Consider the following 16,869-nt stretch of genomic DNA (forward strand, 5'->3'; position numbering starts at 1 on the left):
CATATGACAAGTTACTACACACTTACTGGATTAAAACAACAAACATTGATTATCTTACAGTTCTGTGGGTCAGATGTCTCACTGGGATAAAATCAAGGTATTGATGGGGTTTTCTTTCTTTCTAGTGGCTTTGGGAGAAAGTCTGTTTCTTTGCCTTTTCCAGCTCCTTGAAACTACCTATATTCCTTGACTCATGGTCCTCCTCCACCATCTGCAAAACTAGCAATACCAGCCTTCTCATGTGTTGAATTTATCTTGCCTCTTCTTCCATCATCTCATCTCTCTGACCACAGCTTTTAAAGGAAACATAATTAGATTGGGTCAACCTGGATGATCCAAGATAATGCCTCTATTTCAGAGTTTATAATTTAATCACACTTTAAATCTCCTCTTCTTAGGTTGAAAAAAATCATTGTTTCAAAACAGGAAAGCAGTAATTGCCTACTTTTACTTAGGACGTTGTAGGAAGGAACTGTATTTTTTTTTTCAGTTTCAGAAGATACTTATTTTTTTGGCTGAGGAGTATATAAGAGTTATCAAGCCGTGTGAAAATTTGCATTTAATAGGAAGTTAGTGCTTACTTCAGCAGCACATATAATTGACAGAAAGATAACATGTGACTTTTAAAAATGGAGATGAAAAGGCCACAGGATAAATTTAAGAAGTTCCTATAATTGATGGTTTTTTAATAATCTTGTGGTTTTCTGAAAACTCTTTTAGTAGATTGTGAATTGGTTTTATGGTTTTCTTTATTTTAGGAAGCAAGAAAAGTAGCACTAGAAAAGATAAGGAAGAATCTAAAAAGAAGCGCTTTTCCAGTGAGTCCAAGAACAAACTTGTACCTGAAGAAGTGACTTCAACTGTCACTAGAAGTCGAAGAATTTCCAGGCGTCCATCTGATTGGTGGGTGGTAAAATCAGAGGAGAGTAAGTATTTTTATTTAAATTGTGTTCGTTCATAGATAAAATCATTCTGTAAGGGGCATTATGTTTGATTTTATATTTCTATATAGAGAATATCGTGAGGACCAAGTTAAATTGGGTCATCAAAAGGAATATTAAATCAATTGTAAAGATATTCCTTGAAGCGTTAATATATACAGTATTTTAGGTATAGGGATAATAGCTGTGGGAAAACAAAACCCCAAACCAGAAATCCCTGCTCTCATGGAGCTTGCATTCTAGTTGGGAAAGGCAATATAAATAATCCATCTATTTTAATGTCTTGGCTGTGAGGGATACAAAGATTGATAATATGAGGTTTTGCCACCAAGGAGTTTATAATCTAAAAGATTATAGTTTATTACACATAAAAAAGTAAATTACTTGTGTTGGTGGTTCCCAAGACTACCCTCAGATTTGGTAATTTGCTAGGAGGACTGGGCATATAGTTGTACTTATGGCTGTGATTCATTACAGTGAAAGGATGCAGTGCAAATTCAGTAGAAAAAAAGTGCATGGGTTAAGTCTGGAGGAAATCAGCAGAAGCTTAAAGAGTCCTTTCCCAGTGGATTCCCACAGAAGCTGCTTAATTCCTCTAGCAATGAGTTGTGACAAATAGGCAAAATGTCTATCAGGGAAGCTCACTAGAGACTTAGTGCCCAAGATCTTTACTGGGGATGGTCACATAGGTACTCTCTGTCTAGTAAGTACTACAATTCCAGACTCCCTGAAGGAAGGCAATATTTGCCTAAACCATATTTTTTGTATAAGCAGTTTAGGCCCACAACACCACGTTTGCCAATTAGGAAATGACGGGAACACTCCTGAAATTTAAGTTTACAGGGCTAACTTTGAAAGCAGGCCCTTTTAAGGGTAGTATACTCAGACCTGCTTTGCTAACTTTTTTCTGCACAATATGAAACATTTATTGTTTTGGGAGAATTGTCCCTTTTTTAAAGAAATTGATCCTGAAAAGACTGGTGGATCATAAGGTAGCATTCACATACACAAATACTATTGACTTTGGGGCATTTAGATTAATAAGTGAGAGATTAGTACAACTATGGCATTGTATATGTGAGGCCTTATTGCTGTCAAGTATTAAATCATTGAGATTCTTGATGGATAGCAGCAAGTGTTTATTTTGTTGCAGCCTTTGGATTTTGGAGTGAGATCTGAGTTCAAAGTATCACTCTTCCACTTTGAGTAGATTACTTTGTTTAGTTTCTCATTCTGTAACATGATTACCTCATTGAGTTTTTATAAGGTTTAAATGCAATTAGCATAGTAGGTGGCATATGTTAGTGTTGAAGTGTTATGTAATACTGTTACTGCTTTGGGGAACTCACTTTTCTGCCCCAGGTTGCCTGAAATGCTAAGTACTATGTGGCAGATGAGCACATAAACAGATGGGTAAATAAGTTCTTACAGAACTTGGATAAACATGCTAGATCCCTGAAACTATCAAAAAACACTTATTTAAGAGTCCTGAAATAGATGTTGGGTTTTTGATCAAGCTGGGAGTCGAAAAAGTGGAGGAATCCTTATATATCATATAGTCTAAACTCTCATCTGATGGAAGAAGAAACTGAAGTCTGAAGTTAAGAAGAACAACTTGACCTGCCCCCAGCCTGCCTGTCGTACATGTGACACTGTTGCCCTTCCATATATATGAAGAAATGTATATGGAGTACTTGCCATGAGGCAGGAATGAGGTAAAGTAGGACCAGGACTAGGGTAAGACAATGAGACACTAGGGTGAAAAATTTAAGGCACTCAGTCACAGGATTGTATCAGTTCAGGCTCTGTACTTGCACAGACCTGAAAATGCGTACCTTCTTGAATTTTCTAGCTGAGACTACTCTTGCTTCACCATAGTCCTGCCCCTGTCGTTAGGCATTGGGAATATACATAGATAAAATACCAATCAATTACTTGAGGTCAAGGAGTTGTCAGTCTGCTGGAGGAGAGAGGTAGAGATAAGTAAATAGTCGTATGTGTGATAGCAAGCTACCTAAGACTTGGAAATTAGGGAAAGCTTTCTGAAGGATGAACTAGGAGTTAGCTAAGTGATTGAGTGGAGTAAGGAGGAAGTTATGGAATGTTTTAAGTAGAAGTAGCTTGTGCAGAGATCTGGAGCAGAGAGCTTGATCTTTTCTTTCTTTAATTTAGTGTGCTTTAGAATTGTCTGGTTCTGGTTAAATTGCACAGGTTACTGGGCCCTGCTCTGCAAATCTTTGATTCACTGGGGTCTGAGGTGAGGCATGATAATTTACATTTCAAATTCCCAGATAATGCTGATCTTGCTGGTCTAGAGACTGCCTTTGGACAACCAGTGCTTTAGAGAAACTGTAGATAGTTCAGTACTGATGGCTTTTTTTGGTTCGTTTGTTTGGAGGGGGGTTTTGGGAATTGTGGTTTATGAAATAAGCAAATCTAGATGTAGATATGAATTGATGTTGAAGGTATTTGGACTTCATCCTGAAGCTATAGATAATAACTAAAATACTTTAATTAAGCAGGGCTGTAATGATCCAGTTTTTGTTTTCCAAAGGTGATTCTTGCAGTAGTGTAAGGAATGGATTGAAGAAAAACAAGGCTAGGGAAGGGGGAGATTAGTAAACAGACTATTTTAATAATTCAGATATGAAATGATGAGGGCTTCTACTAACGACAGGAGGGAGAGCTTGAAAAATTTGAAAGGCATTAATAAAGTAGAAGTGATGGGATTTAGCGCGTGATTGTGGATAGGAGTAGTAGTCTTGCATGACTCAAATTTCTAATTTAGATATCTGGATAGAATAGGTAGTTGTATTTTTCATTAAGATAGGAAATAAAGCAAGAGAGGCAGACTTAGGGGAGAGCAGTAGATGGGTATTATAGGTGTCAGCATATAGATAGTAATTAAAGCTCTGGGTAGATAAGTCCCTCAAAGAAAGTATATGGAGTGAAAAGCTGAAGCTGTCACCTTGGGGAATATCAGACATTAAGGATGGCCAGAAGGGCAGTGGGCAGAGCCAGAGAGTGTTTCTTGAAGCCTGTGACAGATTTGAAGGGCCTGTTTCATGTATCTATAAACTGAAGAGCTACATTGTTTAAAGAATTTAATTTGGAAATAAATTTAGCCTGAGGTGTGTGTGTGTGTATGTGTATATGTTTATAGGCAAATATAAATGCTGTTGGTATTTCAGTGAGCCAAATCATCTGGACAAACATACTAACTTTAGGTTATCATTGAATCCTTCAGGTCCTGTTTATAGCAATTCTTCAATAAGAAATGAATTACCAGTGCCTCACAACAGTAGGCAGAAATCGGCTAAGAAAACAAATGAGTCATCTAAGAATATTAGGAAAAAAACTATTCCACTTAAAAGGCAGAAGACAGCAACTAAAGGCAACCAAAGAATACAGAAGTTGTTAAATGCTGAAGGTTCTGGAGTTATCGTTGGTCATGATGAAATTTCCAGATGTTCGCTGAGTGAGCCATTGGAAAGTGATGAGGCAGACTTGGCTAAGAAGAAAAATCTTGATTGTTCTAGGTAATGTCTGTTATGTGTACAATATAGTTACTTTTGTTGTTCAGCATTTAATAATTTGTGCCATTTAGTCATTTATAGACAGGCAGTAATTAGCATGAAGAGCTCTGCACTCTGACATACCCGGTATTAAATCCAGTCTCTACCATTAGCTGGGTGACACAGGCAAAGTAGTACTCTGCACTTATTTCCTCATATTAAAATAGGGAATAGTACATAGCACCTGGAATTATGACTGTTAAATTTAATAAGATATTATTGTCATCCAAGAGTTTTTTTTTTTTTTTTTTTTTAAGAGACAGAGTCTTCCTCTGTTGCCCAGGCTGGAGTGCAGTGGCATGATCATAGCCCACTGTAACCTCAAACTCCTGGGTCAGATAATCCTCCTGCCTTAGCTTCCTGAGTAGCTAATACTACAGGTGTGGACCACCACACCTGGCTAATTTTTTAATTTGTTGTAGAAATGAGGTCTTGCTTTGTTGCCTAGGCTTGTCTTGAACTCCTGGTGTGAAGTGATTCTCCTGCCTTGGGCTCCCAAAGTAGAGATTCAAAAAACAAACAGACAAAAAACACATAGCATAAAATTTACTATCTTAATCTTTTTTAAGTGTATAGTTCAAATTGTTTCCTTTTAAGTGAGATTAATGTGATTTCAATAGTTAGGAATATAGCTTAATACTTTTCTTCTTAGGATGATAATAGTTAACATTTTTTTAGTTTATACTATGTGCCAAATATTTGCTAGATGCTTTTAATGAATTCTTATTAGTTCCAACAACCTATTGAGGTAATACATACTTTGTGTTAGAAGCAGTAAGGTGCTGAGGATATACTGAAATATATGACAGTGTGTCCTAAAATATATTAGCGTATATCGTTATAGTGCATAAAGAAATCCCATACACATTCTGTTTCACTTTTTCAGGCCATTCTCTGCTTTTCTCTCTTTTTTTATTTTGTTGCTGGAATTTGCTAGTATTTTGTTGAGGGGTTCTGATCTGTAGCTTGCTTTGCTTCTGTTGTCTTTGTTTAGTTTTGGTATTAGGGTAATACTGGCTTTATGCAATGAGTTGGGAAGTATTATCTCTCTGTTTTTTGAAACGGTTTGTGAATAATTTGTCTTAATTCTTCTTTGGATGTTTGGTAAAAGCAGTGAAGCCACCTGTGCCTGAGCTTTTCTATATGGGTAGTTTGTTTTGATATGGTATTTTGAGACTGTTTCCTCTTGAATCAATTTTGATAATTTGTGTCTTTCTAGGAGTTTGTCCATTTCATCTAGGTTATTTAATTTGTTGGCATACAGTTGTTCCTAGTATTCTCTTGTAATCACTTTTATTTCTTTTGACTCTAATGGTAGGACCCAGGAGGATACTAGAACCTGAAGAATTATACAGTCACTAGGAGGAGTGTATCTTGTTTGCATATATTTGGAGTAAACTAACTACTAAAGAGATGAGCTCAGTCCCTCTGAGGACCCTATTGCCCCTCAGTAGGCTGACTAGGGATATCAAAGAAGCCAATTTTAGTTGTTTATGGATTCTCCAGTAAACCATGATAGATTAACTGTAATATATATCATAAGCTGCTCATAGATAAGGTCTCCTTATGTCCCTTTCACCACGTTCCTTGGCAGTGTCTTCTCCATTTCTCTCATCAGAATTTTTCAAATTGGGACTCTTGGTAGGTCCTAGAAACCAGTTTCCTTCCTTAGCTAGTTGCAAGTCGCAGAACCTGAACAGGGTGATCTGATATTCATTATAGCCAATATTATATTGTCTTTGTACCCACCCTGTGTATCGTTTCTGGAAGAAAATTTTATTTTGAAGACGTATAAACACTCATACGTTTATCATTTTTATAGATCTACAAGAAGCTCAAAGAATGAAGATGATATTATGACTGCACAGAATGTTCCCCTAAAGCCTCAGACCAGTGGATATACATGTAATATACCAACAGAGTCAAACTTGGATCCTGGAGAGCATAAGACTTCAGTTTTAGAGGAAAGGTATGCGTGTATTGTAAGGATAATAGTTACATATATTAGTTACCCATTGCTGTATAACAGATTACTCAAGAACTTTATTTTAATTTTGTTAACAGCTTAAAAACACTTATTGTTTCATAGTTTCTATGGGTCAGCAATCTGGGAGGCTTAGCTAGCTAGTTTTGGCTCGGATATTCTCAGGAGGTAGCAGTCAAGATATCTTTCTGGTTTTAGCCCTTCAAAGTCTTGTCTGGAACTGGAGAATCCACCTATAAAATGTCTCACATCGCTGTTGGCTGGAGACCCCGTTCCGTTCTGGCTGTTTCCAGTAGACCTTAGTTTCTTAACCGTGTGGCGCTCTCAGCTGCTGAATATGGCAACTGGCTTCCCACAAAGCAAATGCTCCAAGAGAAGGTGTGACTATGATGGATATCACAGTGTCTTTTAATGACTTAGTCTTTGACATTGTACACCGTCATTTCTACTTCATTCTGTTCATTAGAAACAACTTATTGAGTCCACACTACATTCAGGGAGAGGTGGAATTAGGCTCCACCTATTGAAAGGTGGTGTATTAAAGAATTTGGACATATAATGTTAAAATGACCACATTTAGTGATCAAATTGAATTACCTACTCTTAATTATATCTGATGTCATATAACCTTTTAAAAAATGAATAAAGAGTAAATTTTAGCAAATTTTCAGACTTTTAAGGGATGGCTAAGATTTCTTTACTATTTGTGAGGTTATGACTAGGCTTATCCTGGGTTCATAATAGGTAGAAAGAGATCTAGGACTAGGAGAGGCTGAATTATCTCTGACAATTTCTGGACCACATTTTAAATTCCATTGGTTTTTGGCTATTTTTTTTTAAAATTAAAATATGATTTTCTTTTTTTTATAATTTGATTTTCACTGCAGGATGTTATCATTTGAATTTACTAAGGCTATTACTCTGATCTATAAGTCATAAATTCAGTACTTATGATGCTCAGCCGTCTGTTATGGGATGAAATTGTAGTCTTTGTTTAATGCAGCAAGTATAGTCAGCCCTCCATATCTGTGGGTTCTGCATCCACTGATTCAACCCCCATGGATTGAAAATATTCAGAAAATAAAATATAAAACAATAAAAAGTAAAAATATGACATTAAAAATAATACAGATGAAAATACAATATAACAACTATTTACATAGCATTTACGTTGTATTAGGTATTATAAGTAACCTAGATTTGATTTAAAGTATACAGGAGGATATGTGAAAGTCACATGCAAATACTGCACCATTGTATATAAGGGACTTGAGCATCCTTGGATTTTGGTATCCACAGTGGATCCTGGAAACAATCCCCCACAAATACTGAGGGACGACTATATATTTTTGATGACTTGTAACATCACTATTGGTTTTATAAGAAAGACTTATGGCAGTTTTAGGAGAAAAATGATCATTAAGGCAAATACATTGGATATATGTATTATAAAAGCATTAATTTTGTGGTTTCCTTTTTTTCTTAAGTGGACCTTCCAGGCTCAATAATAATTATTTAATGTCTGGAGAGAATGATGTGGATGATGAGGAAGTTCATGGAAGTTCAGGTAAACTATTGTTTTTTTTTCTGTCTTGATTTTTATGGCATTATGAATATGGAGTCAGGAGTGCTATGTTTTGTTTACATTGTCACTGATGGCGAATGTATATTGAGTACCTACCTCTTAAGACCCTTAGTTAGAGATTAAGAAGACCCTGTAACTAAGTGAGACAGAAAGAAAATGAGTGACAGTTTTTTAAGTAGAACATAATGAAATATTGGCACTTAAGGTGTCTACTCCAGTATTTAAAATTGTTAAGCTAATAAGGGTATACATGAAGCAGATTAGTGATCTGTTGATGATTACTGAAGCTGGGTAATGGGTGTATTGGGTTCATTATACTATTTTCTCTATTTTCAATCCTTGAAAATTTTCTTTTTTTTTTTTTGTTTGAGACGGAGTCTCGCTCTGTCTCCCAGGCTGGAGTGCAGTGGCGCAATCTCAGCTCACTGCATCCTCCACCTCCTGGGTTCAAGCAATTCTCCTGCCTCAGACTCCTAAGTAGCTGGGATTACAGGCACCTGCCACCACACCCGGCTAATTTTTTTGTATTTTTAGTAGAGATGGGGTTTCACCATCTTGGCGAGGCTGGTCTTGAACTCCTGACCTTGTGATCCACCTGCCTCAGCCTCACAAAGTGCTGGGATTACAGGCGTGAGCCACCACTCCCGGCCTTCAGTACTTGAAAATTTTCATACTGAAGTTTAAAAATGCCTCTTAATAGAGAATTTTATAATTTTTTTTCATGCTCCTAAAAATGCATGCTTGATTGTTATACTTTTTTTTTCTAATAATCACTATTCTTTTAACTTTTTAATTTTTCCCCTGTCATTAGATTTATTGTATTTTCTCTTTTAACTTGAATGCTTTCTGTGTTTTTCTGCTTTTTCTTTGGTAAAGAAGCAGCATTCAATTTCCCTCAGTATAGTTTTGGCTTAATTTTATAGATTTTGCTATGTAGTGTTATTGTAGTGTACTCTAAATTGTAGTGATTTTTCTTTGACCCAGCAGTTATTTAAGAATACATTAGTTAAGAGCTTGGTCTCCAGGGTCATGGACCTGGGATTGGTTCTAGCTCTACTACTTACTAGCTACGTTATCTTTTTTTTTTGCCCCATTCACCACTGATCGGGAAGCATCACTATATTATCTTGAGTAAGAAATTTCTGTGTTCTTAAACTTCGGTTTCCTTATCTGTAAAATGATATCAGCTCCAATCCCATAAGCTGATATAAAGATGAATACATGTTCTTTGCTTAGTTTAATATCAGGTGTATGTTAAATAGCCAATTTTTGCTGTTATTCTAAGAAGTTGTGTTTTATTTTGTTCTTTTATTATTTTCTGGTTTCATTTTATTGTTCTAGAAAACTTGGTCTATTTTATTTATTGTTTGAATTCAGTAAGTTTTTTTTGTGTTCTAGTGTATGCTTAGTTTTTATAATTTTTCCACTGGTGCTTGAAAAAGGGAATAATTTGTATACAGATGTGGATTTAAAGATATATATCCAGTTATTTTTTTGATAACATAAGTGGATATATTTTTTTGAATATACTTTTAATGTTTATGGAATTCTTAAACATGAAAAATTATGGAATGTTTACTTATATTATTTTAAGGGTGGGGTGTGTCAGTGAACAAAACTGACAAAAATTTCTGCCCTCCTGCAGCTTAATTTCTGGAAGGGGCAGGATGGCAGACAGTATAAAAAGATAACAAAATTTATGATTTGTTGGGTGTTGAGAGTAGTGAAATAAAGCAGGGCTTTTAGGGTGGGAAATGAAGTTTACATTTTTAGGTAGGTGGGCAGAGAAGTTCTCACTAAGGAAGTGATCATTTGAGCAAAGATTTGAAGAGATGAGACAGCAAATCATGCAGCTGTCTGGGTAAATAGTGTACCAGGTAGAGGGAAGATGAAGGGCAAAGGTTCTTATGTGGTCAAGAGTCCGTCTTGATCGAGGAACACCAAGAAGGCCAGAGGGTTAGAGCAGAGGAAGAGAGCGAACGAGTAGTAGGAAAAATGATGTCATAGAGGCAACAGAATGAAAGATCACATAGGATGTTGAAGGCAAAATTTTACTAAGAGAGATGGGAAGCCATTAGAGGGTTTTGAGCAGAAGAGAGACATGACTTGACCTGTATTAACAGAATCACTGCAGCCGCTGTGTTAGGAGTTGACTGATGGGGTTGAAGGGACAGAGGAAGGTTGGAAGCAAGGAGACTAGCTGGAGAGATGTTGAAATAATCCTAGTGAGAGGTGTTGGCTTAGACCAGTGTGGTAGCAGTAGAAGGTGGAAAGCAGGAGGAGGATTTTTAGGTATTTTTGAGGGTAAAGTCAACAGGATTTTCTGATGGACGAGACGTGGTGTATAAGAAAAAGAGAGGTGTAGAACTTGAAGGTTTTTGGCCTGAGCACCTGGAAGAATGGCAATATTACTACCTGATTTGGGGACTATTGGGGAAGAATAAGATTTTGGGGAAAAGAACAGGATGTTAGATTTGGACATACAAAGCTTGATGTTCTCAACCTTTGTATTCTTTTTATTTGAGATCTATTAAGGACTGCTAGAGTTGAAGTAAAGTGTTCCCACTGCAACTGTCTTTCCCCTTGTATTTTCTGTAGTCTTTGTTATGTACATTTCAGTGCTGTTACTGATCACATAAGCCTTCATATGGAGTGTACCTGCTTTGGTCAAATTTATCTGCTTCGTTGTGTTAAAAGCTTTTTACTTTGTAGTTTGTTTTGTCTAATATTAGTATTGTGACTTCTGCTTTCTTTTGGTTGGTCGTTGTTTCTTTATTTCTTATCTTTTTATTTAACTTTTATTAGAGAATTAAAAGTGGCTAAGAAACAGCATATGATTGAATTGTTTTTGACTCGCTGTGTCAGTACTTTTTCCTTTAATAAATTGTTTAATATATATACACTTATTGTCAACAGATATATACTTGTTACTTCTTTGTAAAGTTGGTAGACATTCTCACATATTCTAGCAGGGACTCAGGATTTTTTTTCTTTTTAAACACGATGAACCACCAGCTAAATAGAGAACATAATCTTGGGTCATGATCTTTTTTTCTTTAAACTATCACTGTATTGCTATTTTGCTTGAGGAGAGTTAATGCTTATGAACAGAAATTTCAAGACAGCCTTATTTCTTCTTTCCTTTGTAGACAACCTGTTTTCTTCCATCTCCATACTTACTAGGATCCTTTAATCTTTGAAATTTAGGAGTTGTCCCTTGTGTTAGTCACTTAAAAAATAATTTAGTTAGAAATAATTTCAGTCTTATACAGAGATCCCATATCCCCTTCATCGAGACTTCACAATTGTCCACATTTTACAACATTTTTCCATCTCCCTCCCTGCCTCCTCTAATAAATACACGTTTATTATCATTCATCTTTTTTCTGAACTATTTGAGAGGGAATTGTAGACATGATATATTATTTCCCTTAAATACCCCATAATGTATTTCAGCAAGACAAGGCTATAACTACCCTCGAACCATACAAATAAGGAAATCAGCATTAATACAACACAGATTCATTCACAGACTCCATTCAGATTTCACTAGCAGTTCCTTTTCCCTTCTAGCTCAGGATCCAATCCTGGATCTCAGTGTTTCTTCTTCCTCCTGGTTCAAGATCCAGTCCTGGATCGTCGACTGCATTTAGCTGCCATGTCCCTTAGTTTCGTTCAACATGGAACAGTTTCTTAGTTTTTTTCCTAACTTAACTCATGATCAAATGTGTGCCATTCATATTGACAGGAATACTACAGAAATGATGCTATAGGGTTAGGAGTTAGGGGATGTAATTTGTGCATCACACAGGAGGCACACAACGTCCACCCATCTACATGATGCTTTTGTTTTTTGTTTGTTTGAGATGGAGTCTTGCTCTGTCACCCAGGCTGGAGTGCAGTTGTGTGATCTCAGCTCATTGTAACCTCCACCTCCCAGGTTCAAGCAATTCTCATGCCTCAGCCTCCTGAGTAGCTGTGATTACAGGCACATGCTACCATGCCGGGCTAATTTTTGTATTTTTAGTAGAGACAGGCTTTCACCTTGTTGGCCAGGCTAGTCTTGAACTCCGGACCTCAAGTGATCTGCCCACCTCAGTCTCCCAAAGTGCTGGGATTACAGGTGTGAGCCACCGTGCCCTGCTGACATGATATCAGTCCTGATCACCTGTTCATGTTATTGTCTGCCAGGTTTCTCTACTGTAAAGACACTGCTTTTCTCTTATAATTGATAAATACTATTGTGGAGTGATATTCTGATACTCTTTTAATAGCCTGTTTCTTGTCAAACCTCCATTCACCAACGTTAACATACATTCAAGACTCCCACTTGAATTATCAGCCACTAATGATGGTACCACATTATTTTCTATTTTCTGTTTCTTTAATTCCTTCCGCATTAATTAGTTGCCAGTTTTTCTCCCCCATGCCAATTATTTTATTCATGATTCTTTTTATTTATATCAGTATCGACTACTACTATTTTATGCCATGGGGTTGTAAAATCTTGACCATTTATTATGATACTCGAATTGTGATAGATTTGGTCACTGGATTTTCTTTCAGCTGGTCTCTGTGTGCGTTTGTCATGATTCTATGAATACTGTCTTTGTTTTTTGGCATAAGATGTTCCAGTCTTTTTCCTGCCCCAGCTCTGGGATCAATTACTGCTCCAGGAAACCTGGTTCTTTTTAGTGGAAGATGGCATTTAGAAACCAAGATTTGGGCACTTGATGTGATCCTTGTTTGGGATACCATTGCTTCTAGTCTTTCTCAGTGTACAGAGATAGGAAATAGATATATATACATACACACATACACATATGTACACACCATATACAATACAGGCATCTATATCTATTTCTATATTTATATTTATACAGGCATACCTTGTTTTATTGTGCTTTGTGTCACTGCATTTTGGAGATACTGCATTTTTCACAAATTGAAGGTTTGTGGCAACCCTTTGTTGAGTAAGCCTTATTGGCACCATTTTTTTTTTCAATAGCATGTGCTCACCTTGTGTCTCTGTCACATTTTGGTAATTTTCACAGTATATCAAACGTTTTCATTACTATGTCTTTTATGGTGATTTGTGATCAGGTGGTCTTCGACATTACTATTGTAATTGTTTTGGGCCACCGCAAACCACCCCTACATAAGAAAGTGAAAATTCATGTGCTCTGACTGCTCTGCCGACTGGCCAGTTCCCCATCTTTCTCCCTGTTTTCAGGCTTCCCTATATCCTGAGACACAATATTGAAATTAGGCCAATAATAACCCTACGATGGCTTCTAAGTGTTCAAGTAAAAGAAAGAGTCACACATTTTTCCCTTTAAATCAAAAGCTAGAAATGATTAAATCAGCTTAGTGAGGAAGGCATATGAGAAACCGAGATAGTCCAGAAGCTAGGCCTCAGGCACCAAACAGCCAATTTGTGAATGCAAAGGAAAAGTTCTTGAAGGAAAAGATAAGTGCTACTACAGTGAACACATGAATGATAAGAAAGGGAAACTGCCTTACTGCTGATATAGAGAAGGTTTCAGTGGTCTGGACAGAGGATTAAACAAGCCACAGCATTCCTTTAAGCCAAAGCCTAATCCAGAGGAAGGCCCTAACTCTCTTTAATTCTGTGGAGGCTGAGAGAGGTGAGGAAGCAGCAGAAGAAAAGTTTGAAGCTAGCAGAGGCTGGTTCATGAGGTTTAAGGAAAGAAGCTGTTTCCATAACATAAAAGAGCAAGGTGAAGCAGCAGGGTCTGATGTAGAAGTTGCAGCAAGTTATCCAGAAAATCTAGCTGAGATAATTGAAGGTGTCTTTACTAAAAACAGATTTTCCCTGTAGACAAAATAGACTTCTGTTGAAAGAAGATGTCATCTAGGACGTTCATAGCTAACGAGAAGTCAATGCATGACTTCAAAGCTTTGAAGGTCAGGCTGTGACTCTCTTGTTAAGGGCTAATACAGCTGGTGACTTTAAGTTGAAGCTAGTGCTCACTTACCATTCTAGAAATCCTAGAGTCCTTAAGAATTATGCTAAATCTAGCAACAAAGCCTGGGGGACAGCACATCCATGGCAATGCACCAGGCCACCCAGCAGCTCTAATGGACAAAGATGAGGAGATTAATGTTGCTTTCATGCCTACTAAGAGAGCATTCATTCTGCAGCCCATGCATGGATCAAGGAATAATTTGGACTTTTAAGTCTTATTATTTAAGAAATAAACTTTGTAAGGCAGTAGCTGCCACGAGTAGTGATTCCTCTGATGGGTCTAGACAAAGTAAATAAACCTTCTGGAAAGGATTCACCATTCTAGATGCCATTAAAACTATTTGTGTTTCATGGGAGGAGGTCAAAATATCAATATTAACAGGAGCTTGGAAGAAGTTGATTCCAACCCTTATGGGTGATTTTGAAGGGTTCAAGACTTCAATGGAGGAAGTAACTAGATGTGGTGGAAATAGCAAGGAAACTAGAATTAGAAGTGGAGTCTGGAGATGAAACTGAATTGCTGCAATTTCATGACAAAATTTGAACAGATGAGGAGTTGCTTCTTATGGAAGAACAAAGGAACTGATTTCTTGAGTTGGAATCTACTCCTGGTGAATATGCTGTGAACCCTTGAAATGACAAAAAAGGATTTAGGATATTCCATGAACTTAGTTGATAAAGCAGCGGCAGAGTTTGAGAGGATTGATTGCAGTTTTGAAAAAAGTTCTGCTGTGAGTAAAATGCTATACAACAGCATTTTATATTCTCCAGAGAAACTTCATTGTCGACTTATTTTAAGAAACTGCCACAGACACCCCAGCTTGATCAGTCAGCAGTCATCAACAATAAGGCAAAATACCCTACCAGCAAAAAGATTAAAACTCACTGAAAGCTCAGATGATAAGCATTTTTATATTTTATTATTTTTATTTTTTGAGAATGAGACAGAGGCTTGCTCTAATACCCAGGCTGGAGTGCAGTGGTGCGATCTTGGCTCACTGAAACCTTTTGCCTCCTGGGTTCAAGGGATTCTCGTGCTGCAGCCACCAAGAGTAGCTGGGATTACAAGGTGTACGCCACCACACCCAGCTAATTTTTTAATTTTTAGTAGAGATGGGGCTTTGCCATGTTGGCCAGGCTTGTCTCAAACTCCTGGCCTCAAGTGATCCACCCTCCTGGGCCTACCAAAGTCTTGGGATTACAGGCATGAGCCACTATGCCTGGCTGATCTTTAGCATTTTTAGCAATAAAATATTTTTAAATTAAGGTGTATGTACACTGATTTTTTTAGACATAATGCTCTTGCACATTTAATAGACTATAGTATAGTATAGACATAACTTTTGGCTGGGCATGGTGGCTCACGCCTGTAATCCCAACACTTTGGGAGGCGAGGCAGGTCACTTGAGCCCAGGAGTTTGTGACCAGCCTGGCCAACATGCCAGAAACCTGTTTCTACAAAAAATAAAAAATTAGCTGAGCGTGGTGGTGTGCATCTCTGGTTCCGGCTACTCGGCAGGCTGAGGCGGGAGGATCATTTGCTGCCAGGAGGTTGAGGCCACAGTGAGTCTTGATCCCACCACTGCACTGCAGCCTGGGTGACAGAGTGAGACTTTGTCCCAAAAAACCAAAACAAAACAGAAAAGGAATAACTTTTATATTCACCAGAAAACCAAAAAACTGTTGGACGTCTTTATTGCAGTATCTGTTTTATTGCAGTAGTCTGGAACTAAACTGGCAATATCTCTGAGGTATGCCTGTATTTTTATTTATTTATTTATTTTTAAATTTTTTTTTAAGACGGAGTCTCCCTCTGTCACCCATACTGGAGTGCAATGGTGTGATCTCGGCTCACTGCAACCTCTGCCTCCTGGGTTCAAGCGATTCTCCTGCCTCAGCCTCCTGAGTAGCTGAGATTACAGGCGTGTGCCACCATGCCTGGCTGATTTTTGTATTTTTAGTAGAGATGGGGTTTCACCATGTTGGTAAGGCTGGTCTTGAACTCGTGACCTCCTGATCTACCCGCCTCGGCCTCCCAAAGTGCTGGGATTACAGGCGTGAGCCACTGCGCCTGGCCGCCCGTATTTATTATAAGTTCACATTACTACCCCCATTTCCAGTCCAACATAGACTTCCCCTTTTCCATTTTTATCAACCTCTTCTCAAATAGTGAGAAACCTGACTCCCATTATCCTCAGCATATTTACTTGTATCTTTGGTTCCTTATATGACTCTGATGCTGCCTCCGAGGCCCAGTGTCACAGGAGAATTTCCAACAGAGATGAGACCTCTACTTGTTCTAGGAGAGACTGCGTAGGAAATTGGATTTTTGGGGGTGGGGATGGGGTGGGGGGTACACAGATTTATTGAGCTAGACTTCACATACCATATAATTAATCCACTTATAGTGTACAAATCAATGATGTGTAGTCATTGACACAATCGTTGTTAGAACCTTTTCATAACCCCCAAAAAGAAACCCCTTTACCCTTTAGTAGCCGACTTTCATTTCCTTTCCCTGGGCCTACCCAATTACTAATCTACTTCTGATGTCTAGGGATTTGCCTGTTTCTGACAGGGAAATTAGATGTTATGATCACTGAAGTTTCTTCCAAACCAGCAATTTTATAAAATATCTAATTCAATCATTCTTAATAATTTTTGTTTGTTTGTTTGTTTTCATGGACTCATTTGAGAATATGATAAAAGCTCAGACCCACTTTTTAGGGGAAAAAAGGTATATATTTCATACAAAATTGTATTTGCAGTTTTAGGTGGCTCATGGACATTGTGTC

General features: G+C 37.5%; 1 protein-coding gene across 3 annotated transcripts in view; it reads left to right on the plus strand.

The window, feature by feature from the left end:
* CENPC (centromere protein C) overlaps positions 1-16,869 on the plus strand; it is a 137,396-nt gene that overhangs the window by 38,281 nt on the left and 82,246 nt on the right. For all 3 annotated transcript variants that reach the window (XR_008502020.1, XM_054484490.2, XM_063663641.1), the window contains 4 exons: positions 759-926; positions 4,189-4,480; positions 6,339-6,485; positions 7,988-8,067. Coding sequence is in view for 2 of the 3 variants with exons in the window: in XM_054484490.2 (XP_054340465.1) it covers positions 759-926; positions 4,189-4,480; positions 6,339-6,485; positions 7,988-8,067 (687 nt within the window). In the remaining variant the exon portion in view is untranslated. The remainder of the gene's footprint in view (positions 1-758; positions 927-4,188; positions 4,481-6,338; positions 6,486-7,987; positions 8,068-16,869) is intronic.

Source organism: Pongo pygmaeus, chromosome 3 (assembly GCF_028885625.2).
Source record: "Pongo pygmaeus isolate AG05252 chromosome 3, NHGRI_mPonPyg2-v2.0_pri, whole genome shotgun sequence".
NCBI lineage: Eukaryota > Metazoa > Chordata > Mammalia > Primates > Hominidae > Pongo > Pongo pygmaeus.